This window comes from Chroicocephalus ridibundus, chromosome 8 (assembly GCF_963924245.1).
Source record: "Chroicocephalus ridibundus chromosome 8, bChrRid1.1, whole genome shotgun sequence".
NCBI lineage: Eukaryota > Metazoa > Chordata > Aves > Charadriiformes > Laridae > Chroicocephalus > Chroicocephalus ridibundus.
This window is the reverse complement of record NC_086291.1, coordinates 56,974,448-57,002,253: the sequence shown is the minus strand read 5'-3', so window position 1 is coordinate 57,002,253 and position 27,806 is coordinate 56,974,448. Positions and strand designations below refer to the sequence as shown.

At 39.4% G+C, this 27,806-nt stretch overlaps 1 protein-coding gene across 2 annotated transcripts in view; it reads left to right on the top strand.

Moving 5' to 3' along the window:
• TRRAP (transformation/transcription domain associated protein) overlaps positions 1-27,806 on the top strand; it is a 95,710-nt gene that overhangs the window by 30,651 nt on the left and 37,253 nt on the right. For both annotated transcript variants that reach the window (XM_063342696.1, XM_063342695.1), the window contains exons 29-54: positions 483-579; positions 1,031-1,152; positions 3,105-3,275; positions 3,987-4,055; positions 7,924-8,043; positions 8,364-8,483; positions 8,842-9,006; positions 9,416-9,597; positions 9,880-10,078; positions 10,496-10,624; positions 11,263-11,529; positions 12,099-12,305; positions 13,147-13,305; positions 13,390-13,524; positions 13,727-13,837; positions 15,125-15,271; positions 17,368-17,581; positions 18,286-18,411; positions 20,350-20,496; positions 21,609-21,811; positions 22,467-22,588; positions 23,457-23,670; positions 24,499-24,678; positions 25,043-25,189; positions 25,740-25,859; positions 26,145-26,432. In XM_063342696.1, coding sequence (XP_063198766.1) covers positions 483-579; positions 1,031-1,152; positions 3,105-3,275; positions 3,987-4,055; positions 7,924-8,043; positions 8,364-8,483; positions 8,842-9,006; positions 9,416-9,597; positions 9,880-10,078; positions 10,496-10,624; positions 11,263-11,529; positions 12,099-12,305; positions 13,147-13,305; positions 13,390-13,524; positions 13,727-13,837; positions 15,125-15,271; positions 17,368-17,581; positions 18,286-18,411; positions 20,350-20,496; positions 21,609-21,811; positions 22,467-22,588; positions 23,457-23,670; positions 24,499-24,678; positions 25,043-25,189; positions 25,740-25,859; positions 26,145-26,432 — 4,161 coding nt within the window. The remainder of the gene's footprint in view (positions 1-482; positions 580-1,030; positions 1,153-3,104; positions 3,276-3,986; positions 4,056-7,923; positions 8,044-8,363; positions 8,484-8,841; positions 9,007-9,415; positions 9,598-9,879; positions 10,079-10,495; positions 10,625-11,262; positions 11,530-12,098; positions 12,306-13,146; positions 13,306-13,389; positions 13,525-13,726; positions 13,838-15,124; positions 15,272-17,367; positions 17,582-18,285; positions 18,412-20,349; positions 20,497-21,608; positions 21,812-22,466; positions 22,589-23,456; positions 23,671-24,498; positions 24,679-25,042; positions 25,190-25,739; positions 25,860-26,144; positions 26,433-27,806) is intronic.

Below are 27,806 nucleotides of genomic sequence, written 5' to 3'. Positions count from 1 at the left end.
AATTTATCTTTTGAAATGTGAACTGAGGTCTGCCCTTATCTACAAAATAATAGCTCTGAGCTAAGCAGAATATTCAAATGTGTGTGAAATATACTAAATGAACTTTGGTGTTACACTCCAAGTCTAGTAGCACTGACTTTCGTATTTAGGTCTTATTTCACGCACAGTATATCTGTTAAATAAATCGTTGTACCACCAAAACATAGATACTGTTTGTTAAGGTTTTTGAGTCCCTAACAGTTTAAGTAAAATTGGATATAAAACTAGTGTGGAGTCTGGTCCCTTGGTTTCCTAGCTGTCTTGTCCAAACGAGAAGAGTAGAATTTTTGCCCGTTGGTGAAATTTGGAGGTTCGTTAGTGTGTTTGCATAAACTTGGCTCTTTGAGGAAGCAAGACTCAAAAGGTAACCGATAATACCCATTCAAACATGATTCACAACGCTATGCTAAAATGATGGTTGGTTTTTTTTTTTTTTCCCCTAGTTACTGAATTTGTGTGAGGCTGAAGATGTTGCCTTAATGAAACTACCTTGTTACAAAAGTCTTCCATCACTTGTACCTCTTCGGATTGCAGCCTTAAGTAAGTCAAATTTCCTAAACCAAATTTGATGTAGAAGAGTGTCCTTGTGAGCAACGGGCAGTCTTCTTCTCAAGATCAGAAGAAAACTTGGGCACTTGAAGACTGATGACTGCTCTCGAGAGGTCACAGTTTAATGGAGAATAATGGGAAATTATCACTGCATTCTTAATGACTAGGACTTAGTTTCTGAAACGAACCCAAAATATTTTTAGACTAAATATGTTATATGGCATTAGGAAAACTTTAGAACACTGTTAATAGAACTTCCATTCTTTCACTATTTTATGATGGCTGTTGCTTTTGGCAAAGCCTGCCATGCTTTAGCTGTCTGTAATTTAAGATGAAATAAAAGAAACTTGAAGAGAAGAAATGTAGAATTAGGATTTTTTTTTTTTCCATCTCTTTTGAAATTGAGTTAACAAAGAGAACAAATTTACTTTGATATTTGCAGATGCTCTGGCTGCCTGCAATTACTTGCCTCAGTCGAGAGAGAAAATCATTGCTGCACTTTTCAAGGCACTTAATTCAACAAATAATGAACTGCAGGAGGCAGGAGAAGCGTGCATGAGAAAGGTTAGTGTATTGAAACAATGTTGGGTTTGAGGCCATTGTTCTCTGCTTTGCTTCCTTCTTACAAAGCTTCTTGGGAGAGTCCTCTACAGGGAATTATGGCTGCTCTGTTAAGTTTTCGTTAGTGACACCAATATAATTAAGTTTCTGTCAGATGTGTTTTTTGGGAGGTTTGAACTTAGCCATAAAAATTTCTTCTGGTTGAATTAAGCGTGTTAAACTCTTGGACGAAGACCATGGTAAGTCTTTCATTCTTTCTGTTTGTCTGGTCTTTGTAAATGTATCTCCTTTTCTACATAAACAGTGTCAGTCCTTCCCAGCAGTTTCACAAATTTGCACGCCTGGCTTTGTTGTAAAAGCTTTTCTTGCATTTCTTCTTTGTTCCTAAAAGAATTGGTAGAGACCTGTCATGGTCTAACCGCAGCCGGCAGCTGGGACCACTGTCTGCTGGCGCAGGTCTCCCCCTTCCTCAGGAGGGCAGGGAGAAGAGGGAGAAAAGGAGGGGAAGGGAAAAAACCAAACTCATGGGTTGAGATAAAGGCACTTTAATAGAACAATAGCCGAAAAGGAAAACAGCAATGATAATAATAATAACAAGGACACGTGTCACTCTCAGCACCTGGTAAACTGGTGAATTAGCATGGTCCTGAGTACTGATCACAGATACCCACCATCCCATGCCAACCTTACGTACTGAGCATGACGGCTGTGGTACGGAATATTCCATCGGCTGTTCCAGCGTTCTCTCCAGCTCCTTCTCAGCTTCTATGGGATACTGAAAAAAGTCCTTGAATACTATAAATATCACCTGGCAACAATTAAACCAATATGCGTTATTGACGTTCCTTTCATACCCAATCTGAAACACAGCAACCACTAGAAAGAAAACGAACTCTGTCCCAGCTGAGACCAGGACAAGACCCCGTAGTTGGTTTTGGAAAAGCAAGTGGTACAGCAGAGTTAGGCTCAGCATGCCGGTATGGCAGTTAGGTTAAGGAGCAGGACTGGGGCTGTCCTGTTTAAAGTCAGAATCGGTTTCAGATGTACGTGGTGCTGCACTGCACCGCCTGTTCTGTGGATGCTAAGTTACAGTGTAAAAGAGCTGGAAGGGCAGGGAAACGGATCTCTCATCGTGATTTGTTGCCCAATAGATATGCCTAATTCTGACTCAGCAAGATTTTAATACCATTCTTCTAAATATAGAAAATGATAATAAAAATACTTATAGCCTCTTTGTAATGCTGTGTCGATTGGCTGGCGTGTGACAGGCGATATGATGATAGTAGTACTGGTGGGTTACATTTGTTCAGGCCATTGACTCATTAGAGGGCAGACATTGCTTTTCCTGTCACTCTGGCCATGAAAGGGAACGAATCCGTTATTTATGGCAGCACAGTTGGCTTGAGAGGTCAGAGGGAGCAAATAAGGGTGCTTCTGACCTACGCATTTGGTATAAGATTTTTTGATCGTTTTCCGGTGATAAAACTGTGCCCACGGGATGTTTGGTTACGGCAGGAAGTGCTCTCTCTGGCCGCTTGCAGCCAGGTTCTCTTGACCTTTTATGTTACTCTGGATGCATGCAGGTTGTAACACGGGAATTTGCTCTATTGACTTTGGCCTCATGGGCAGTTCTTATTAAAGCGGTGTCTAAGTAGTTTGTCCGTAGCTGTGTATTTAATTTATAGCTGTGGCAGTTTTTCAATCCATCTGTAATTAAGATCTCCTACTTGATTATTTTATGGAATCTCCTACTGTGCCTCAGAAATACTTAAGTGCTTCCCAAATCCATCTTGTCACTATATATATTTCCAGCAATAAATATTGTTTAAGCTATTACATTCTGAAAGTAAAACAAAAGAAGAAAAATCAGGTCAGCAGAATTTATCTGAAGAAAGATGCTCGCATGAAAGTTGCTCCCCCCTCCATCTGTGTCTTGGTCCTGTGCTCCCTTGCAGTTCTTGGAAGGAGCTACCATAGAAGTTGATCAAATTCATACGCACATGAGACCATTGCTTATGATGTTGGGAGACTACCGAAGTCTGACGCTGAATGTTGTGAATCGTCTGACATCTGTCACTAGACTTTTTCCAAACTCTTTTAATGACAAATTCTGTGATCAGATGATGGTAAGCTCATTCAAGTTTTCTTTAGCTCTTCCAGAAGTTGGGGTTTTTTCAGCTGGTATTTGTTGAAGTGAAGTGTGAAGTATTGTTGAAAAGTCAAAGAACAATTCCATAGTGACTCAATATATTGAAAGTAAAAGATTTTTGTTTCATAATTAACAGGAAAAAAAATCCTTAAACGTTTTGAGTTAATTTCTAAAGAGCTACTAAACCAGAAAGTTAAGAGATGTTCTTTTCTAGTGAAAACGCACCGATTTATGCTAACGTGTGCTTGGGCAAATTTATCTTTAAGTAAGGTGCCGGCTAAGATGTGATTTACTTCCTAGTGGGCTAAGTCTGTCTTGGCGATTTTCTTGATTTATAAAATGGTGGGAGGTATTGCCCTTCTTATTTGCAGTTTTTAAACTCTTTATACTTTTGCCATGGATATTTAAATATTTAAATGCATACATATCAAGCAAATAATGAAACAAGTGTAAACCTATCAGACTTCAGATTTTTGTGCCTTTTATAACCCCTGCTTTCTTGAATATGCAGAGGACTTCAGCAATAATAAACTCTTCAATCTGAGGGAATGAAAATAACTAATCGTTTTCCCCTTAGTTTTCTTCAAACAATCATTTCTGCCTCTACTTGTTCTTTTCTCGTAGCATATGTTGTCACTTGCTAAAACAGAACAGTATAATTATAATACTAATTATCCTCTCTTTATAGCAACACCTGCGTAAATGGATGGAAGTTGTAGTTATTACACACAAAGGTGGACAACGGAGTGATGGAAATGTAAGTTAATGAATGCTTTTATGCAGGAAGACAAGAAATAAATAGTATTAATGTTTTGGAATTACGGAACTCATTGAGTTGTAAATGTTGCCATAACTGATTGCACGCTGATGTTTTCTTACAAGCTAATGAACTTATTTGTATATTGAATATTTGTTACAAATCCTTAGTAAGAGGAGCTGCTTATCTGCTGACAAGGTTAATTTAAAGCCTTTTCTGCATAGGTTGGTGTGGGAACAGCTCACGGGGTTTTAGTCTTTTCTCAGGATTTCCTGCTTAGAATTCTGTTTTTCATGGGGATGGCTGATGAGCTCAGCAGCACAATCCCTCTTTTTTCACTAATGTTTGATGTTCATAACGTAGTTTGTATTTGAAAATTATACTGAATAATAATATAATCCCAGTTAATTTTAAATATAATTTATGAAAACCAAGTTCAGTATTTACCAGTTGAGGTCACAGTACAGTCTCTCTCCCATCCAAACTAATGGCCTCAACGTTGAACTGTGGGAAGCTGAGCAGTTTTCTTATAAATGGAAAATTGCAGAGTGTAATGACAACAGCGTGTGCTCGTAGCAGTACAGCACTGAAGGGAACTCCTGCTTCAGTCTTGTTTCTTGTAGATTACCAGAAGTCCCGTAATTCTATTAAGATTTTATTAATAACTTCTATTAAGTGCTGAAATTCATTATTGCAACTAGGAAAAAATTGGGGGCAAATGTTATTAATTTATTTGTTTTTCAAATTAGATTGAAATTAGATTGGCTTTTTATTTCTCTCAAAACATGGAAATGGCTTACTGGCTTTTCGTTCCTCTCTCCTGTCATTGCAGAGAGAGCTTTTCAGTCTGAATTTAGTCATTGCTTGGTGTTTGACCTGGATGTTCTCTAATGGAATAGAACTTGCTTCTTATGTTTAAACTTAAAAACTGCTTTTTTCACTTAAGGATTTATATTTTATTCAGCTCAGAGTAGTTCTGAGGCCACCTTCTTTGGCGATCCACTTTTCCCTAAACGTGATGATTACAGGTCTTTTTACAGCAATAGTCTTTCAATGTGGCACCTCTAGAACAGTTTTTAGTTGTCCCTAAATCGCATCTAATTGTGAATTCTTCTGTTTTTAATGTTTTCAGTTGATGTATTCTATGTAGTTGTGTCTCTAGTCTCCTCAACCTGTAAATTTTTTTTAGTGTTGGTTTAAAACCTGTGTGTGTTGAGGGGATGGCGCACAGCAGACGCTTGAGAAGGAATCTGCTGTCACAGCTTGAGGGAGGAGAGAAGTCTATGGGAACATTCTCAAATAGAATTGCCTGACTGCAAAGCTGAATGAATTATTACCTTTTTTCTCCCACTTGTTGCTCTAAAGTTTCCTTAAAAATAAAGACTGTAGGGAACTGAAGGAGGGCACAGACAGTGTGGTCTTTACACAACGGCTGTGGCACTCTGTGTTCATGTGTCCCATGTACAGTGCGCTGTCGCTGTAATTGTACCTTCTGAACAGCGTGAAACTGGTGGTCGGAGTTAGGGTAGCTGGCCTTTCACGTACTCTGAATTCTTCTTGACCATGGTGAGATTCCAAAATCTGAGATACTCACTTAAAAGCAATGTTGGGGGGTGTTATTGCAGTAGGTTGCATCTGAGTGAGTGAGTGGCGAGATCTAGGAGATGGTAAACATGCAGCGGAGATGGAATTGGTCAGGAAAGCCTTATGTTTGCGGGCTGACACGGTACAGAGAACTCTTACAATAACGTTTTTGGCCTAAAGAGTTTTTTCATCTTTTTCCAGCAGCACTTTATGAAGGTGCTGTTCGCTGGTGATGCTGATGTTGTCGTGCAGTTCTCCAGCATAGTGCAGAGTGGGTAGGCTCTTGAGAAGCAAGACTTCTTAATGAAACAGTCCAAAGTCTATGGAATGAGTTTTCTTGTGTGAATGGCGATTCTAGACAGGCTAAAAACTTCAGGCATCTCAGTTATAGATGCTACATAACAATTAACAGCTACTGTAAAGATCCACATGGATGCCAGAATAACTAATCTCTTCGTTCACCTAAATAATTTTGTGACAGTCCTGCTGTGTTCCTGAACTGTGACTTGGCTGTTCAGGTAAATGAACAAGCTAAAACATAACACATTAAGTAGTGACTAAGATCTTATTCACTCGCCCAGTGAGCAAAATCGTTGATTTAAATCCCTCCTTCCTCTCTTCCCTGCCTCCCCAAAGAAAGGTGTGGGTTTTTAGGTCATGTCTGGTAATTGAAAACCAAGTTTTGAATAGATGGTCACCCCTGACTGTCCCTTTCGTGAGCAGTGGCACCATGGTGGAAATTCTGCATTACAGCCTGTTAGGACTTCAGAGCTTGGTAGTTCAAGTATTGAAAGTGGTTTCATAATTGATGCTGGACAAATTTGTCTTTGAAGATGCTAAAATATTGTTTCCCCTGACTTAATCATCTCCAGTATCTTTTTATTTAGTCCAAACATTTGAGAAGCTTTGTCTAAACAACGTGCAAGTAGAAAAAAGGATGCTTTTCATCCTGATTCTTAGGCGAGCAATTTGGGGCATGGGAGATGCTCATTGTCTCCATTCTTTCAGCTTGAGATGAGAAAATAACCCTGCTGAAGTCAGTTTCTGACTGCAACCTGAAGAATAGCATATACTGATTTGTTAATTTATTTGATACTTTTGTGGGCTTTTTCTTTTCATGCTGTGACTTCTGTTTTGGTTCAGCCTGCCGTGGAAGGGGTAGAGGTGAGAAACTCAGTGGAGGCACCAGGAAGTTCTTTGTTGTTGTGGTTTTTTGTTTGTTTTTCATTTTTTCTTTTCTTCTTTTTTTTTTTTTTTTTTTTTTTTAAACTGTGGTTTGTTAGTTTTAATGTTGTGTTTTGGGCAGAGTGCATTGTGCCTTTGAGTGCAGTGCTGTGAATTGTCTTCTGTTTGTCTGTGGCAGAGTTGTTTCGATACCGTTGCTGTTAGGATGTTAAGCATGTTTGTACTAGGAAGAGCAGGGGTTTTAGTTTCTGTGAAGGCACAAGTGCTTTCAAAAGACTTTATACATGTTTGCAGTCCTGAACTCGCTCCACGAGAGCCGTCTTGTGGGGGTTTCTCTAGGCAGATCGTGCTAATGGAGTGGGACCTAATACTTTGAGTTTAAATTCAGTTGAGGAAATGCAATGCACTTGGTAATATTCTTTTGCATACTGCATACTAGAAATTGGCTTTAGAGGGATGATGAGGGTGGATGTTTTGTTTTGTTTTTTCCCTTCCCTTTTCTTACTGAAGAAGATCCACACTCTGGTTAACTGAAATATAGTCCCCATTTAAATTACACACTGAAAGAAAAACACACCATTATTTTGGATGTTGGAAGTATTTAATATCTAGTGGGAGGAGAGAGTTGGCTTTTCTTTGAGGTAAGCAGCTGTTTGCGAGATACGCTGAGCAGTGCTGTGGGAAAGCTGTCTGTCGTCTTCGTGCCCCTCTGGGGTCGTGGGGTGTGCGGGAGAAGCTGCTCGGAGAGGAGAGGCTGGCTTTGCGACGCACGAGCCACTTGGCGCAGTGCAGCGAGCGCTCCGGGACTCCCCCATCACCGTTATCATTGCACACTGTTTAGCCCTTACCTGTAAAACACCCCTCTACTGACAAAAAATTAAACTATGATATTACAAGGGGGGAAGGGCGGACTTCCACAAGAGCCATTTTCTCCATACATCATGGTAAGTAGACGCTGCTGTACCTGTGTTAACCCTTCGCGTGTGGTTGCTGCCTATGCTCGTGTAGACGGGGGTGGGGGGGGAAGTAGGATGTGTGGTACTGTTTTTGTACATTTAGCTGGTAATATTAGCTTAATCGTGTTTCTTTTTGCCTGCAGGAAATGAAGATTTGTTCAGCAATTATAAATTTATTCCATCTGATCCCAGCTGCCCCCCAAACTTTGGTTAAACCTCTGTTGGAAGTTGTTATGAAAACAGAACGAGCAATGTTAATTGAGGTAAAAGTGGAAGTTAACATTACTGGTATTTTTACTTTATTGTAATTTTAAACATTAATATATAACAATTATACTATCTTAAACATGGTGTGCGAATATTTGATACAATAAATAAATACGCTTTTCAGGGTTTTAGGAGGTGTTAACGTTTATCTTAGACTCTTAAAAGTGAAGTTTTGAAACTGTCAATAAATTCTCATCATAGAAGTTCTGAACACTTTGTATCTGCACAAATGCCGAGTCAAATGCATTTTTCTGAGTGCTAGTAAATCAGTAGAAAATACTCCGCGTTTTTAATTTAAGCTTGATGAACCTTTCAGGCTGGCAGTCCATTCAGGGAGCCACTGATAAAATTTTTGACACGCCATCCGTCCCAGACTGTGGAGCTGTTCATGATGGAAGCCACTTTAAACGACCCACAGTGGAGCAGAATGTTTATGGTAAGCTGTGTGGGGAGGGGAGCGGGGAGAAGCCCTCCTCTTCACAAATCTGATGAACAAAAAGTCTTTCATGTTCTCCATCTCTTTTTTCCCTGTACGATCTTGTAGTCCTTAATCAGGGCCTTCCTCTGACTGTAGGGTGCCTGTTCTCCCTTTTGTACTTGTTTGTCCTGAGATGTTGATTTTATACCTTTCCAGATCATATCAGGATTATTACTGAAGTTGCAGAGGGTATTTTTATATATATGAAATAGAACCTCTGCAAATTTCGTGGGGATTATAAAAGCTATAGGAATGATATAGCCTTTTGGTATTTTTGCTTTTAGGTTGTTATTAAAATTATTTCTTCCCCCTTCAGAGTTTCTTAAAACATAAAGATGCCAAACCTCTACGAGATGTACTGGCAGCCAATCCCAACCGATTTATCACTCTGCTGCTACCTGTTGGTACCCAAGCAGCTGTTAGACCTGGTTCTCCAAGCACTACCACAATGCGTCTCGATCTTCAGTTTCAGGCTATCAAGGTATTCGTTTATTCTTGTTTGTCTCTGCACTCGATAGTTAAACCCTCTTTAGCTACACAGCTGTTGCATACAGGCTTCCAAGTGTCTGTGTATGTGCTATAGCTTGTAGAAAAACACTTGTAAAAACGTAAAATGTGTGTAGTCAGCGTCACTCTAGGAAGGGAAGAGAGACTCAAATGAACTGTACTTATTTTTAGTCAAGTGAGGTACAGGAGGAAAATATGGCAACAGAAAACTTTTTTTTTTAAAAAGAAATTCCTTTAAAAATTGATTTTGCTTTTATTTGACTCCTTTTTTGAATATTTTAGAAGCCTTAATTGACATTAAAGAAGTGCTTTTCTATAATTTTTTTCTACTGACAGATCTGTTGCATGTTGACTGTGCATTTGTCTTGTTTTGCTTTTGACAGATCATAAGTATTATTGTTAAGAATGATGAATGTTGGTTAGCAAATCAACATTCCTTGGTGAATCAGCTGAAGCGTGTATGGGTGAGTGAAGCTTTTCAGGAGAGACATCGAAAAGAGAATATGGCTGCGACGAATTGGAAAGAACCTAAGCTATTAGCATATTGCTTACTGAATTACTGCAAGTATGTAAAAACATTCCTTTCCTATAGCTTGCGTACATTTTTTAAAAATTTTGAAAATACTGTACATGTATATGGGGGTACTAAAAATGGTTTGCGGTTACTGAAGAGAAAGTTTAATATATTTCCTAATACTGCCATCAGCTCAAACCATGCCTCTGGTGCTGCCTGCTCTTGGCCCTCTGCTCATTTAAAACCAGGATTAGTGTCTTCACCACGTCATCAGCATAGTAGTTCGGTTGGGTATTTTTTCACGGAAGCTTTTTATTTTATGTGTTTTTACAGAAGGAATTACGGTGATATAGAGTTGCTCTTCCAGTTGCTTCGGGCTTTTACGGGTCGATTTCTCTGCAATATGACTTTCTTAAAGGAATACATGGAAGAAGACATCCCAAAAAACTACAGTATTCCCCAAAAACGGGCTTTGTTCTTCCGGTTTGTAGACTTCAATGACCCAAACTTTGGAGATGAGCTCAAAGCCAAGGTAACTAAAGCAATTAAATCAAAGAAGCGTGATATTTAGGTTTAATTTTCTTCTTGGGAACTAGGGCAACAAAACTCGCTTACTTAAATGTCAACGAGTTTGATAATTGGCAGAGCCATTTAGGTGAAAATACCATACCTGAAGAAGAGCGATAATAAACAGAGACAGCAATTCATCTTGCTTTCAATGCTGACTACTTTAGTTTACACTGTCTAAGAATCTTTGCCCTTGGAAGGGGGAAAACAGGGGAAAAAAAATCTGTGTGTATCTGTTTCTTAAGGTTTTATTTATAGCTTCCTTTTGTAACACAGTGAGCATGTCTAACATGCAGGTTTGCATATGAAATTACTTGAATGTTGACTGCCGTTATAAAATCCGATAGTTGAGAATAACTGCTTTTTTGTTTATATTCTGTAGGTGCTGCAGCATATCCTGAATCCCGCTTTCTTGTACAGTTTTGAAAAGGGAGAAGGTGAACAGCTGTTGGGACCCCCAAACCCAGAGGGAGATAATCCAGAAAGCATCACTAGTGTTTTTATTACAAAGGTAATAATCGTTGCTTGCAATGAAGTGTTTGAAAATTAAAACAAAAAGTTGTTCCTCTAATTTGCCTTTTCAGTCCTGATTTGAATTAGTTGTGCTATTTCTAAATACTACGATCGGTTATATCAGATTGCATCATAACTTTGAACTGTTGAGAGATCCATCAGCCATCGGTAGGACTGGCAGGCAGTTTTCAGTTTGTGGTATCTTTCGGCCTTGCCTGTCTCTCTTCAGAAATGGGCCTTCAACGGCTGTAATCCCGGCGGTTTTCCGAGGCAAAGCTTTCCGTGACTGAACATCAGTATCTCTGCAATTCACTTTGGTTTCATTGGACAAGTTAGCAGTTGTAAAATAGATGTTGAAGATGAGGGTGAGGGTTCTGTTTTGTTTTGGTTTTTTTAATTGGTTAGCACTTAGGAATTTCCTAGATGTGTTCATTTTTTAAATGTTCTCACACCAGGAGGTTGTTTTGTGTGTATTAAACTGAATCAAGAAGGTGGTTATAGTTATTAGTTGTCTTAAACAATGCTCGAACAGGAAAAAAAACCTCGGACTTTGCTTTTATGGATAATAAAGTTGGCTTGTTTTGTTTTGGTTTTTCTCACCTTCCTTGTCTCCTCTTTGATCATCCCTGGAACTAGGTACTTGATCCGGAAAAGCAGGCGGATATGCTGGATTCTCTCAGGATCTATCTCTTGCAGTTTGCCACGCTTCTGGTTGAGCATGCTCCTCATCACATTCACGACAATAACAAAAACCGGAACAGCAAACTGCGGCGTCTGATGACGTTTGCTTGGCCTTGCCTCCTGTCCAAGGCATGTGTGGACCCAGCATGCAAATACAGCGGACATCTGCTTTTGGCACACATCATCGCAAAATTTGCTATTCATAAGAAGATAGTTCTGCAGGTATTGACTCCGGGCTTTTATTCGTACAGTGAGGGGATGGTGAGAAAGTCTGTAGTGGGATTTGTTTTAAAATGCAGAGTAGAAGCGGCACAGTAGTTCTGTATAATTAGTATGCAACTAACAGTTAAATTCATATGCAACAAACAAATACAGAGGAGCAACCCAAATGTTAATACAAATTTATCTGGGGACAAGAGAGGGCAGAAAGAAGCTTGAAGGTAAGTGAAAACAGCGGGTGTCAGTGGGACCATGAAAAGTCCTTTTAGGTGAATTAATGTAATGTTTCTTCATTTGAGACAGATGTTTCATTTGAAACGGAATGTGGGGACCAAAGGAAAACGTCAAATTGGACAGTGGAGAGGGAGGAACAAAAAGGGAAAGTAAGGGAGACAGAAGTACACGCTGTGTACTTACGATGAACTCTCATCGTGTTATCGACCAAATTATGGGCCTGTAGGAAGAATCATGTTGATTAGAAAATGCATGTTGTAGTTTCTCTTTCTTTATAAAGGCTTCATTTTTTGTAAACACGTATAATATTAATGTTGATGAGAAACTTTGCTGTTTAGGTTTTTCACAGTCTTCTAAAAGCTCACGCGATGGAGGCCCGAGCTATTGTCAGGCAAGCGATGGCTATTCTGACTCCAGCTGTGCCTGCTCGCATGGAGGATGGACATCAGATGCTGACTCACTGGACACGAAAAATCATTGTGGAAGAGGGTCATACAGTGCCCCAACTCGTACACATTTTGCACTTGATAGTGCAACATTTCAAGGTACTTGTTCCGGTTATTCTGGTAGTTGCTGTGTCTCGGATATCAACGAGGTGAACTGCAGTTTGATTAGAAAATAACGTAATCTGATTTATATGGTTTACCTTCAAAAGGCATCAACTGTCTGCAAAGATACTTATTTAAAACTGAAAACAACTATTAAAATTAAATAGCGAACCACTTATTAAGCTTTATCGTGATTGACGTTAGAACTCATGATGTTAGGTGAAAGTCTGCAAGTGTAACAGAGCTGTGAAGGTTCTTTAAGAGTTCTTTAAAAAAAGTGCAGAACTATATATTCTTCTCCATCCTCCAGTAATCGTCGTTTGTTTGACTTTAAACGTTCTGTGGGGCTAACAAGGTGACTTTTATCTCCAGCTAATGTATGTTGGGAAACATTAAACAAATGGGGGAATGCTGCAGTGTGTCTGTATAGGAGCACTTTTGAAAACACACATTAAAATATCATCCAAAGAGAGAGCCCGCTAGTACGCGTTTCAGTCACTTTTCAGGACTCGGTGCCTGAATGCTCTTTGAAAGAATATCTGTGTGTGTTCACACGCGAGTTGTAGCTCTCTAAAAGGATTGGCAAAAATCGTGTGTCTTCAAAAGAACATCTTAATTTGGATCCATGAAATCAGTAGTCAATACTGAAAATTACAGCCAAAATTTTATTTTCAAAGCACTAGCTACTTTTCCGGATTGCAGAATTTGAGCGTGGTACAAATTTAGCAGACTTTGGGATTAAAGACTATTTTACCATTTTGCTTTATTTCGTCTCTGTATTCTTCGTGTAGAACTGTATTGGTTAATGGCTAACGTGACTGTGAAACCATCTTTTCAGGTTTATTATCCCGTGAGACATCACTTGGTTCAGCATATGGTTAGTGCCATGCAGAGATTGGGCTTCACTCCCAGCGTTACCATAGAGCAAAGAAAATTAGCTGTGGATCTTGCCGAAGTAGTTATTAAATGGGAATTGCAAAGAATTAAAGACCAGCAGGTAGGAAGTCTAAATAAGCTTGGTAAAGATTGACTTGTTATACAGTTAGATGCTTTTTTAACATGCACATTGCTGATATTTCAGCCCGATTCAGATATGGATTCAAGCGCAGGTGGAGAAGGAGCAAGTTCTGCCTCATCTGCTGTTAAAAGAGGGTTGTCTGTGGATTCTGGCCAAGAAGTGAAACGATTCAGGACAGCTACAGGAGCAATAAGTGCTGTAAGAAAAAATGAGCTTTTGTTCAGAGACTCTGAAATTATAACCTGCACAGACTAAGCAATTTAGTGTAATTGTTTTTTCCACATAACTTGAAACTCACTGAATCGAAGGTTATACGTATAGAAAGTATGTTAAATCTGTTCTGCATGTTGTTATCCTTCTTAAATGTTGCTCACGGTTTTTGTGGTTTGTATACACGCAGGTATTTGGACGTAGCCAGTCCTTGCCAGGAGCCGATGCGCTTCTTTCCAAGCCGATTGACAAGCAGCATACCGATACAGTCGTGAATTTCTTGATTAGAATTGCTTGCCAGGTAGTGTGTTTGTTCTGATGTGCAAATACCAGTGTGGCTTTAGTAGCCAAATCCATAAACCCCTCTTTTCATAGGAGTTCTTCTGTGCTCGGGTTATTCTAGTGTTTGGATACTCCCTTTTGCTGAAAGGATAGAAACTTTAATGTGAAATTGTACAAAAAGTAAAATGTTTTTATTTTAAGGAGGAAAGAAATTGAATTTTGTAACCAGTTTCTGCATGTTTTTCATTTCACAAATGATGGCTATTATTCATGAGGAATGCTTAGCTTCTTATTTTTGGTATTGTATTGTTTATAGCTTGATGCAAGGAGCGCGTGCTTTGGAATTTAAACTTTAAATGCGAATGGTTGCAATCCAGATTTTGAAATTGAAAGAGTCTTCATTTTACTATGCTGTTGATCACTTCTAGGATTTTGTTTGTTCTTTACTTTCTCTTCTCAAGCAAGTACTTTATCAGGAGTGACATGATTGAAATAAACGTGACTCGTAGAATTTGGCTGGAGCCAGGCAAAGACTTCAAAAAGTTCCCCTAAGTGTTTTTTCTTAATTCATTTATATATTTGCCTGATGCTGCAAAGTATGTTTGTTCTATTGCCTAGATTTAATGGCAAGAATATTTTACCCAAAACCTAAAGAATATTTAGAGAGTTCAATGGGGAAAGACTGTGTCAATTACATATCTAAGGATAACGTTTGTGGTTGTATTTTCAAGGTCAAATACATGAAATTACTTCTTTTCATGCAGCATGTAGAACTAAAGCTTTCCACCCTAATTTTGTTAAGAATTAACTTTTCTAGAGTGGGGGAAATTAGCTGGGTGTAGCTCAAAGCTGACAAATTTTATGGCTTCTGCAGCAGCCGCTGCTGGTAAGTGACATGGGATTTTATACACCACAGTCCATTGCACAGAATCGACATGCTGTTGAAGCCTAAAGATGAATTGAGTAAAGAGCTACGTATGTTTATGGATACCTTGCGAGCAGAAAAGATTAACCATCTTGAGCATGTTCACAGTTGCAGTAATAAAGTATGGGATTTAATTTTTTTTTTAAATATACTTTGATGGGTGATTTGGGGTAATTAGCTTGCAGTTTAGACACCAGTTCTGATGTTTACTATTAGTTGTCAGCTTTTCATGCAGTTAAAATACTCTGTGACTACACTGATAAAACTACTTAAGCTCATCCATTTCAGAAATAAGAAATTACATGCTTGCTTGGAATGCATAATAAATTAATGAGTTGGTTACAAAAGGGTGTCATTTTCTTAACTCTGATTAATTGCTAGGTAAATGACAACTCAAACACTGCTGGATCTCCTGGGGAATTGCTGTCTCGCCGCTGCGTCAACCTTCTGAAGACAGCTTTACGACCAGACATGTGGCCCAAATCGGAACTGAAGTTGCAGTGGTTTGATAAGCTGCTAATGACTGTGGTGGGTAACATTCCAGTCCTGTAGGTCTTGAGGTTTTACTAGCACGTATGTTGGCAGAATACTAGCCATCTCTGGGTACTCATTTTTACAGTCTTAATCTTTTCTTCTTTGTAGTGAGAGACATAAATTGTTAAGTGCGTGAATTGCATCAGTGGTTATAATTTGTATAGCTGCAGTACTTATAAATAGTAAAATAGACTTGGGAGGAGGTGGAATAGCTGCCTGTATTTGATTGTGGAATAGGTTGTAGTTTCCCAATTTGGATGGCCTACTGGTTGGTGCCTTTTTTTTTTTTTTTTTTTTTTTTTTTTGTGAGTAGGAAGTTTTACAAATTGAGATTGATCTTTGTGTGTTCCTAGTTTTCTGACTACATTATGGTAGTGTGAAGTTCACTGAAAGGCTAGCTTCCTGTATTTGATGATACAACCTATTCTGTTTATCATCTGTATGCTGTTTGTGTGCTTTTTGCCATATAATAAGTTTTTCTACGCCTGTTTTATTTGTATCATACTGTTTAATAGACTAGCCACTCTCACTTTGTTAAACTTTTAGGAGCTCTCTTGATGTCACTTTTCTGTTTCTTTGAATAAAGGATTAATACATCCTACTCTTGGAAACTTTAAAATGTCCAAGATTGCATGAAAATTCACTGTGGCCAATTTTTCTAAATGTGCTATACTTTTATAATGCTGCTGTCTTTGTGGAGATAGTCCTTGAAAGGGCAAGTATCTACTTTCATCCTCCTTTCCTTCTGTTGGAAGAGTTTTTGATGTGGCTCATATTTGGTTTGGGTTTACAAGTGTTGATAGTGCTCCAGGGAGCTCGTATTTGTTGCTTAGCTCATCTTTTCCCAAGTAGTGTGCAACCTGAGTGAAAACTGCCGTTAAAATTCATAATATTTTTTTCCCGTTGATGGCATTTGACAGCCTACAACGGGAAGAACTGCTGTCAGTGGTGACCACTGTTGCACGAGGATTTATCTCCTCCTCATCTCCCTCGCTTGCGCAGTTGCAAAGCTGTTTCAGTGCCAGGTGGTGGAGGCTGGGCAGGAGTGGCAGTTTGACTTCAGGCAAGTCCTGGCTTTGAGCGCTTTCTCTGCGCTGCAGCCAGAGGAAGCTGTGAGTATCTGCGTGCTGGCTGCTGAAGGGCTACATTCGTGTACGGACCAGCGTTGTCCTCCCGTTCGGGAGCACAGGGGAAGATGGGGGAGGTGTAAAAATAGTATTAGAGACTGCAATTCAGAGAGTTCATGTGCTTCCAGAATGTCAACTGCTGTCTATTTCCTCTGCCTTTTTCAGGCAAATCTTCCAGTTTATCATCTTCCATGAATTTGGGGAAGGTGGGCAAAGTGCACTGTATCTGAGAGGGAGCCAAAATCAAAGCCTAGCCCACTCCACCTCTCCTTCCCCCCGCTCAGAACAAATGCACCATGCCGCCCCTCAGACCTGAGGAAGGTGGACGTTGTTGATGTTTACTTAATACAAGGATGGGAGCCCTCTGAACAGGAATTTTTTTGTCTTAATTTTATGCTGTGTGGCATCAGTTAATAGAAGAGGTTCAGAAAAAAGAATAAGGCTTCTGCAGCAAACAGACTTACTGTCTTAATGGTAATTTTGTAGGTTTACAAAGATAAGTCCAGGAATATTTTCTTTTCTTTTTTTTTTCTTTAGTTCCACATAGCATCTTTTCTAACCTTTAAGTTATAACTTACCACAGAATACTCTGGTCTAGCTCTTCACTGAAGGTCTCTCTCTGAAAGACGTTGACAAGGAGAATAAAGCATGATCCTCTGTCAAAAGCATTTCTAACCAGCAAGGTTTTGGGCAACTTTCAAAACTGAGGATCACAAAAAACACTAGCAGGAACATACCTGTAAATGGCTAAGTAAAATTTTTAAGGTTAAAGATTTTATAGTGCCTTGTATTTTACAGTTTTATATTGGATGCCTTATCCAAAAGATGGATGTGAAACATTACTAGTGTAGAAACCTCAACCTTATTACAGGATTCCAGCAGATTTGATCTGCATTTACTAACCTGCGTAATATTTGTGTGATTTTCCCCCCCTCACTACCTTCTTCTGTGTGTTCTCTTTAGGAGCAACCCAATCAGGCCAACTTTGCCAACATTTGCACTGGCTTAGAGGTCTTGAGTTTCCTGTTAACTGTGCTGCAGCCCCCTGCGATCCTGAGCAGCTTCAAGCCGCTGCAGCGAGGTGTTGCAGCCTGCATGACCTGTGGCAACACCAAGGTTTTGAGAGCAGTCCACAGTTTGCTTTCTCGCTTGATGGGTATTTTCCCTACGGAACCAAGTATGTGGTATCTTCTGCCTCCTTTTATCCTTTATTGCTGCATGACTTCAGTGCTTAAGGGCGGGGTGAAGACACTCTTTGCAATGTGCTAATATTCTGTTTTATGATTCCTGCATTTAATGGTCCATTTTAGCTTGCACTTTCAACCTCTGTTTGAAAAAAGAAAAGCTGAAGTAAGTAGTCGTGTGGAATACATCATTATCCATTGACATAAAAACTTAATAACCTGCGGCTGTCATAACTTTGGTTCAAGAAATGCATGCTATAAATTTAATGTATTTTTTTCATTATAGTTTTTCAGCTTCAGAAGTGCAATTTTTTAGTTGTTAAGCTTTGCTTTTTGCTAAAACAAGGAAGGGAGATAGACTGTAAAAAAAAAAAAAAAAAAGACCCTACGTAATACGCTGTGTCTTAATAGAAACTAGTTTAGATAAATCTTTTCTTAAAAAAATATAAAAAAAAAATGAGTAATTTCAGACTTCTCATCAAAGGAGTTATTCAGAAGTGGTGCAGTATTATAGAGATACATTGCTATATAATCAAGCGGTTTCTGTTAATGAGGGATCTGCTGGCGTTACCTTGTTTATTAGCAAGACGAAGTGCGGGTGATGGTATAGCTGAGCCTGTGTTCACAGTGTGACTGTTCTCTGCCTGTTCCGTGGCTAATGTTACCGAAAGTTAACACAACTCTGTAAACGCTGCAGGTACCTCCAGTGTAGCTTCAAAGTACGAAGAGCTGGAGTGCCTTTACGCTGCCGTTGGAAAGGTTATTTATGAAGGACTTACTAATTATGAGAAAGCCACTAATGCTAACCCTTCTCAGCTCTTCGGTAAGTGTCCCACGTCTCTGGCAGACGGCAGTATGGGGAGTGCCGGTTAATGAGCATGGGCTTTGTCACGAGCTTTTGTTTTCCCTAAGGAAACTGGGATCTGGCATCGTGCGGAGGGAGCTATGGGAAGCATTTGGAACTAACCCAAGGGATGAGCTTGGGGTGTCTGTCACCTGGGAAGAAAGGAGCTGGGGGTTCTTTCATTCTCTCTTCTCCTGGTAGCTGACATGGGAGCAGTCGTTGGAAGTGGGGAGCTGCAGCGGGGCTAGATGGAAGCTTGCTGGATTCAGAGTGCTCAGGAAAAAGATGTAGCATTCAGATTAACCAAAATGTAAAGTAAAAGTTAACAGGAAACTTGGTACATGGAAAAACCAAAATCCTGCTGGTATGACTCTGAGAGACAATGGAATAGTTCGTGGAATCTGTGTAACATCCTTTATGTCATTGCCTTCTGCTGTCCTTTTCAGTTGTTTTTAAAGCCTCACTTATCAGCTGATTTAAATAGTGTAGGAAGATTTATTTATTTATAGATCTTGAATTCTCACTTACTAAGAAATTACAAAAATACTGGTTTTTTTCTTGAGTGAGCAAGTCTGAATTTTTAGCATATGCCATTCTGAAGAGCTGGAATCTTCTTCTTTTCTTGCTATTCGTACTTATGTTACTGGTAGAGAGCTCAGCTACATATTGCAATGACAAAGATATACTGGAGTAATACGACTTGGCCCAGAACTGGTTATGTTGGTAACACAGACCTGAAATTGCACAGTTTTGGAAAACTTGCTGATTTAAATGGCAAATGTCCTTCACTGTTTTGCTCTGCGATCTCTGTAGATAGCCGTAATTTCGCTGTGGGCATTGCCTTTCAGCAGATGTCAGCATGGGCTTGACAACAAACTCACCAGGGAGGATGTTTCTTACCCCTTGTCCAGAGCTCCCTTCCAAGCAGCGCTACCGTCTAACCGTCAGGTGGTGCAAGTCTTACTAGTTCTGCATTTAAGAGGCTGAACTGTGCGTGCCAGGTTTTCTGCACACCTGAGCAGGAAAAGAAGGAAAAGCTGTAGAAGCAGCCATTCAAGGAGCAAAGCAGGCTTCTCGAATGCCAAAGTTGCAGTAAGGAGAGGTTAGCTGTTGGTTTCCAGAGGATATAGCTGGGTAGGATGGGTGTGCTTTTTTTAGAGTTAAGTATTTCAGAGCATAGCTATTGCTAAACCGGGTTGGTTTGCATGTACACGGGTAAGCTTCTATTGGGATAGGCATTGTTAATGACTCGGTAATTTGAAGGCACTGGGACCTTGTAGGCATCCTGAATTTGTAAACTGGGCCAAAATTACTTGTTTCAATAGTGTTAACGTCTTCAATCTACAGTAACTGATTTACAAAACTGTAAAGTTTCTAGATTAGAAAACCCAGATCGTGTATTTTTTTTTTTATTTTTAATTACTAAACACAACCCTATTCATGTGAAAGTTTTGCTACTAAAACAAACATGCAACTTTAGGAGTAGGTTCATTTTGCCTCATTAACTATATATATTTATCTATCTACATTATTTTTTTTAAGGCCTTGGAGAAGTATCTGCTCTCAGTTCCTCTCCTCCTGTCCTCCCTTTCTCCCTCTTGCCCCCCCTCACACTCCATCACACACTTATGTACAGAACTTTCAAATATTTTGATTAATGCAAAAATAACTTTTTGGTCTTAGACTGAAGACTAAAGTTTAGACTAAAGTTGAGACTGAGATGCTTCTTCAAATCTCTCCAGCTTTCTAGTCTTTGTAAGTTGGGTAGTGTCATACTTCTGTCATGGCAGGACAAAATACGGGTAGATCATCTCCCGTGCTCTTTCACAGAACGAGCACATCCACACTGCAGACCTGCATCTTACCCCTGTCGTGCTCAACAGGAGCGTTATTCCTAAGTGTTGGTTTTATCCACAGGCACTTTAATGATTCTGAAGTCGGCGTGCAGCAACAACCCCAGCTATATCGACAGGCTGATCTCGGTGTTCATGCGCTCTCTGCAGAAGATGGTCAGGGAGCACCTAAACCCCCAGGCTGCAGCCGGCACAGCAGAAGCAAATACAGGTATTGCGTTCTGTAGTCTCGGGCTGCTAGTGATTAGAAGTGTTGCAAGGCATTAAATAAAATCTTTTCATCCTAAAGGGATTCAAATGGTTTTGTAGGGTTTTGTGTGCATTCTTACACATTGAAAAATACGTCAGCATTAGTGGGAAATATTACTGAGGTGTTGAAGGATTAAAATACACTTTGAGTTCCTGTTTCTTGCTTAATACATGAATTTCAGTATTAAACCAAACATTTCAGTTAATGGTTAGTGAATGTTTGTTGAGCTACAGCATATATAAAAATACTGAAATTCTTTTATTCTTGAAGAGTTTACAGTGTTCAGGAGGGAGGAGCTGAATTTTCTTTGATTGTTCCGTGCTTTCACTTTTTTCAAAATTTTTTTTTTTTACTTCTTTCTATTTGATAATTTAACAAGCAGTTGTTCCAATAGTAACTTGTTGGAGCTGATACTTTTGTTTAAATAGCATCAGCGTTTATCTTAAAATGGCATCTCTTTCACTCTGCGATTCTGTCTATCATCAAATGAATTACGTCATGAGTCATTGAAAAAAAATCAGATGTTCTTGTAGAAGAAAATTCAGTGCTAGTACAGAGCTCTCTAATTTATTAATGGAAAAGCTACTGAAGAAAATACTTGGAAAGAATTGCTGCTGTTAGATTCCCAGCCCGTATTTTAATTAAGTAAATGAGAACCTTGTGAATTTTATTAACACCGAGAAACAATTGGAAAATTATTAAAGTTGACAGATAAGCAGGCCAGGAAACGAAGAGAACTGAGTAGGTGTGCTACATCGATAGTATTTCAGTCTTGCGGTTTTTCAGTACTGGGGCTCTGTAATGCCTTTTAGCAAAGATCTACTGAAACGCAGCCACCCAGGCTGGCCTTTAGGACTTTGGATGGATTTGGGGTTGTTTTTGGAAAGAGTCTGTCCCAGTTGTTGAGGAACGGAAAGTAGTCATGCTGAAAACATTATTTCTAGGGATATGTTTCCAGGTAACAGATATTGTTGTTGCTATTTTAAAAACTACCGTATCTTACCTTGACAATTGCTTTACTAGGTGTCTTCTAGGTGTGCACACAACTCTAATCCGTCTTTGTTCATCCGTAGCAGGTACAAGTGAACTGGTAATGCTAAGCCTGGATCTTGTGAAAACTCGCCTGGCTGTGATGAGCATGGAAATGAGGAAGAATTTTATACAAGCTATTCTAACGTCTCTCATTGAAAAATCCACTGATGCCAAAATTCTTCGTGCAGTGGTAAAAATAGTGGAAGAATGGGTGAAAAACAATTCCCCAATGGCAGCTAATCAGGTAAATTGAGAAGATAAAATCATTATGGCTCTCAAATACTTAAATAACTATACATCCTCGGGTTTTGACAGTGAGGTTTGTAAGGATCTCGGAATGTGTTTAGATGCCCACAATGAGGTTTGGAATATTTTGCGTCCCCCGTGAAAGTAGCTGGAGTTAAAGATGCTTAGCGTTTTCTAGGCTTCTATGAGATGTTTTGCTGAGAACTTGTTTTAAAGTAAAAGTTTTAAAATATGCTTCACATTAACTTGGATAGAGAGATCCTTCAGGAGGAGGATGACTAATGCTGGTTTAAATCAGGTTATTCCTGTAACATTTTGTGGCCTCCTCAATTTGCCTTATTTTCTGCTAGAGTTGAGTACTTGACAATCTAGTGCTATATAAAAGGACCTATGCTTTTAAAAACATACGTTAGATCTTGTAATCATTGAAAAACCTGTTTTTAGTCATGATTTTAAAATTCTCTAGCATATATTAAAGGATAAATGCTTGAGTTATTTTTCTTTTCAAGAACTGTGACCTACCAAGCTGTTTTTCAGTACTTCAGAAGTGGAAGAGTGATATAAAGGATGGCTGAGGTGTACTTTGAATGTGCCAGTTCTCTGCTTGTTTTAAGATGAATTGACAAAATTAATCATGTCTTCTCTTAACCCAGACACCCACTCTCCGGGAGAAGTCCATTTTACTAGTGAAAATGATGACTTACATTGAAAAGCGTTTTCCAGAAGACCTTGAATTAAATGCCCAGTTCTTAGACCTTGTTAACTATGTCTATAGGTAATTATAGCAATTAATCATTTATTGCAGCTTATTGGTTCATAATTTGTACCATATATGACCTTTATAACATGCCATCAATCTTTTTAGGTCTGAATTAAGTGATTTCCACCCCTTCCACCCCCCCAAAATGCAAAATCAGTTTGTTTCACTGAGACCACAATAGGTATTTATGAAAGACAATTTGAAAGTAGAAGCTCCTCAGGAAGGTTTTTCTTTTTGCCTCCGCTAAAATATCTCACTGCCCCAGCGTCTTCCTTTCCCAAGATACCAGGGCGTCCTCGTAGCTGATTGTATTCGGAACACTGTGCTGACCGCTGAAATCTGTCTGTCTTCCCACATCCGTAGGGTATAAGGACGTTTATTTTTTCTCTTGGAAACTTATTCCAAATTATACTTACAGGAGAGTTACTTTGCTAGCTAAACTGGCAGGTTTTGTGATATGATGAAATAATGAAGATAGTTACCTTATCAAAAAAAGCCAGGTATTTAATTTTGTGCTGATGATTCACATTATTTTGAGTTACTCTTTGCTGCTGTTCTGTTTTCTGGCTAACTGTGCAAAGCCCTCTTAGGAGGGGCTGTGCAATGCCATTTGGCATTTCAAACAAGATACAGATGTGGCTGAAATTATTTCACAATTATGATAAGATTTTATCCCGAAAGAGTTTTTATGATAGTTTTGGGGCAGTTTTCTGACAACAGCAACATTTTCTTTGCTGTTTCTCTCAAAATGCTGCACCTGGATGCATGCCGCGTCCTGTGGGCTTCTACAGAATGTCACCTCTCGAGTTTTAGCATTTTATGTACAAACCCTAGAGGACTTCTCTTTCTAACATCTCTGTTGTTTCATCTGCATTCATTTTAGGGATGAGAATCTTTCGGGTAGCGAACTTACTGCTAAACTGGAGCCAGCCTTTCTTTCGGGTTTGCGTTGTGCCCAGCCGCTCATACGAGCCAAATTTTTTGAGGTCTTTGACAATTCTATGAAACGTCGTGTTTATGAGCGCCTGCTTTATGTGACCTGTTCTCAAAACTGGGAAGCAATGGGAAGTCACTTTTGGATAAAACAGTGCATCGAGGTAGGGAAATTATTTGTATCAGAAATACAATTATAATTTGAGAAATATATTATATTCCCCGTGCTTCTTGGCTGTGTGTAAAAGCATTACGCAACGTATGTCTTGTAGTATGTATTATCTGTATTAAAGCTAAAAATACCAAGTCTGCTGCCTCAGATATTTCCAGTGGTGCTAAAAAGAAATACATTGTCTAAATCATGAAGTATCGTGCTGATATTTGGAAAGTGGCTTTAATATCAGCCTTTAAAATCTATTTTCTCTGCAAAAAGCTTAATGACCAGCTTAATACTTCTTAAGAAAATCCAGCTCTTATAAATGATGGCGATTGTAAGAAAAAACAAACAAACAAAAAACAAAACAAAACAAACCCCAAAAAAACCCAAACAAAAAAAAACCCCAAGAATTGTTATAGTAGATGATTTCAAGAAAAGCGTTAAGGCGAGAGCGTTTGTGCTGGTGGTATGACAACCATTAGGTGGGATCGCACTGAAATGAAATTGCGTTGTTGGCTGATTTATTTAAAACTAGGTGGGACGTGAGCTGGTTGAGGGCACAAGTGTTCAAAAGTTCAAAATACAGACTTTAGGCATAGACGATACCTATTTCTTCCTGAAAGTATTCAAAATGAACTTCAAAGTGGTGACAAAATGTGATCAGATTAAGTGTATTTGTTTTAGTGTATTTATTGAATAAAGGTGATAAACAGGCCTTGAATATATTCTCGCAGCTTTTATCTTGTTGATAAATATTAAACCATAGTGATGTTTTCCTTGAAGTACTACAGCAAAATGTATATTTAAAAATTCTCTTTGCTTTTTAATGTCTTAGCTGCTGTTGGCGGTGTGCGAGAGGAACACTACAATTGGGACGAGCTGCCAGGGTGCTATGCTGCCCTCCATCACCAACGTTATCAACCTTGCTGACAGTCACGACAGAGCGGCCTTCGCGATGGTGACCCACGTCAAGCAAGAGCCTCGTGAAAGGGAAAACAGTGAATCCAAAGAAGAGGTAACTTACAGAAAATACTGTAGAAACAGAAATCTTTTTGATGGAATATAGCTCTTCCTAGTTTCTCATCAAATTGGTTTGGAGAATATGTCTTGAAGATGACATGCACAGATTGTTCAGTGTGTCTTGCGTTTAATGCATTGCGGTTTAACCATGCCTGCGTTTCTCAGAGCTCGTGTTCAGTCATTTAGCCCCTTCTCTACTCTAGTGCTACAGCAATTCTACATCTGAACCTGAAGAACTAGCAGGAACAAATAGTGAGACCTGAAATAAGTTGGTTGGAAGGGTATTTGGTATTTGTTTGAAAAAAAGCAAAAGTACTTGGAGAATACCTGCATGCTTTGAGTTGTTTACTTCTGTACAGGATGTTGAAATAGACATTGAGTTGGCTCCGGGGGACCAGACCAGTACGCCTAAAACTAAGGAGCTTTCTGAGAAGGACATTGGCAATCAGCTGCACATGTTGACCAACCGGCATGACAAGTTCCTTGACTCTCTTCGGGAAGTGAAGGTTGGTACAGGTCGTTGGTTTCCTGACAAATCGTTTTAATACTGAAATCTTCAAACTGACCTGACGTGCTTTTTTTTTTTTTTTTCTTTTTATCTGACACTTCTGATTTTTTAGCTGATGTTTTTTTCTGTAGACATCTGTTATGATCTGATGTAATTCCTTGTTTGTATAGGGTGAAAAATTCTTAAGCGCTAGTTGTTACTGTATTGCTTTTCTATAAGGTTAATTTCATCCTCCTGCACCTCTAAGTGTATTTTAACTTCATTTCATTTAAGAATGTTCATTTAAGAAAATAGTGATAGCAAAGACAGGGATCAAAAAAATTTTATTTTTTTTTTTAAATGGTTACAGTAATGAATTGGAGTCTCAGTCAACATGAAAATAAGATTGCATTCTTGTTACAGGAGTCAGTATTGCTAAAGGAAACATAGTTTTGCTGTGTTGGTTGGAAAAAGCATTTGTGTTACTGCTTAAACAACTGTATAACTGTGAACCGGATATCCATAGTGTTCATTGTATTTTTCCCATTTCTCTTTCTTTTTGTTTCTAGACTGGAGCGTTGCTGAGTGCCTTTGTTCAATTATGTCATATTTCTACGCCATTAGCAGAGAAGACTTGGATACAGCTTTTTTCACGACTTTGGAAAATCTTGTCTGACAGACAGCAACATGTGAGAATCTCTCTCCTCTTTGTAAATGACTGGTGTTTCAGGAAAACGTATTTGTGTGAGAAATGACTTGCTCCCTTGCTTTGAGAAGTTTGCCTTTCTTTGCGACTAGTGAATGCTGTATACCTCTATCAATACATCTTTTGAAATAAATAGGGCCCTTCAATTTACAAAGAGAAATACACTTATCACATGATTATTCCCTGTATTAACAAGATTTTTAATCTAAATTCTCCAGTTGAGGAATAGGAATGAATGGGTAACTAGCCTTTATGTTTTCTTTCCTAGGCTCTGGCAGGTGAAATAAGCCCTTTCTTGTGCAGTGGGAGCCATCAGGTACAGCGAGATTGCCAGCCCAGCGCGCTGAACTGCTTTGTGGAAGCAATGTCACAGTGTGTTCCTCCCATTCCCATCAGACCTTGTGTCCTGAAATACTTGGGTAAAACTCACAACCTCTGGTTTCGTTCCACACTGATGCTGGAACATCAAGCCTTTGAGAAAGGACTGAGTCTACAAATAAAGCCTAAACAGACAACGGAATTTTATGAGCAGGAGAGCATAACTCCTCCTCAACAGGTAGTGTTGTATTAATTGAAATACCTTACGAAATGTGAAGAGAAAAACACAGTGACAGTATGGTGTGATAGCATCATAGAATCATTTAGGCTGAAAAAGACCCTTAAGATCATTGAGTCCAACTGTAAACCCAGCACTGCCAAACCCACCACTAAACCGTCTCCCTCAGCACCAGGTCTACGCCGCACTTAAATCCCTCCAGGGATGGCGACTCCACCACTGCCCTGGGCAGCCTGTTCCAATGCTTGACAACCCTTTCGGTGAAGAAATTTTTCCTAACATCCATCCTAAACCTCCCCTGGCACAACTTGAGGCCGTTTCCTCTTGTCCCATGGCCTGTTCCTTGGGAGAAGAGCCCGACCCACCCTGGCTCCCCCCTCCTTTCAGGGAGCTGTAGAGAGCGAGAAGGTCTCCCCTCAGCCTCCTCTTCTCCAGGCTGAACACCCCCAGCGCCCTCAGCTGCTCCTCACAGGACTTGTGCTCCAGACCCCTCACCAGCTCCGTTGCCCTTCTCTGGACACGCTCCAGCCCCTGTCCTGAGGGGCCCAAAACGGGACACAGTGCTCGAGGTGGGGCCTCACCAATGCCCAGTACAGGGGGACTATCCCTTCTAAATATTTGTATTTAGAGGCTTGTTAAAGTGGTGCCAAATTTTTATTTTTTTTAATTCAGTGAAGAAATTTCTGTCCTCGTGTGTTTGTGACTGCAGACACTTGCAGCATTGACTACTTTGTGTCTTACCTACTTCTTATGCTTTTCTTTCATCTGTCATTGATATTTTCGTATTTTTCTCATTCTCCCTGTTTTCCGTCTGGTTTTGACACCTTTTGACACAATTCTCTGCAGCACTGTAGAACTCGATGAACCCATTTCTGCCCCTAATTTCAAATCTTGAGTAGAAGTCTGTATTGTCTCTGTCTCCCTCAAAGGGCGTGTGCTTTTCCTAATCAAGTCTCTTGGTATATGATCTTGAAGAATTACCGACTAAACAAAATTGAGTTCCCTGTAAGCAGGCTGCTGTTTAGCAGTCTGTTGGGTAGTTATGATCTACCTTGGCATGTTTGTGATCAGCTGAGGAAGCTAAATATTACAGATTCTTCTTACACTAAAGACCGAGTAGTTGGCTTGTTAAACCAGTCTTGTTTTCTATGATTTGATCTGATCTATTGGGGAAGACAGGCAAAAATCAAGGTACAAGCCATAGGGGTGTGTTTGTCGTGTACTCCAGGGTTGTTCTTCTCTCTACTTGGTGCTTAGTAATTGCTTGTCTTCTAGAGCTTTAAAAAGAGTTTATATAAGCGCTTCTCTGTTTCCATGTCTTTCTCGGTTTGCCTCGGCGTAGAACGTGTGGTTTTGCTGTCTACTGTGCTTTCT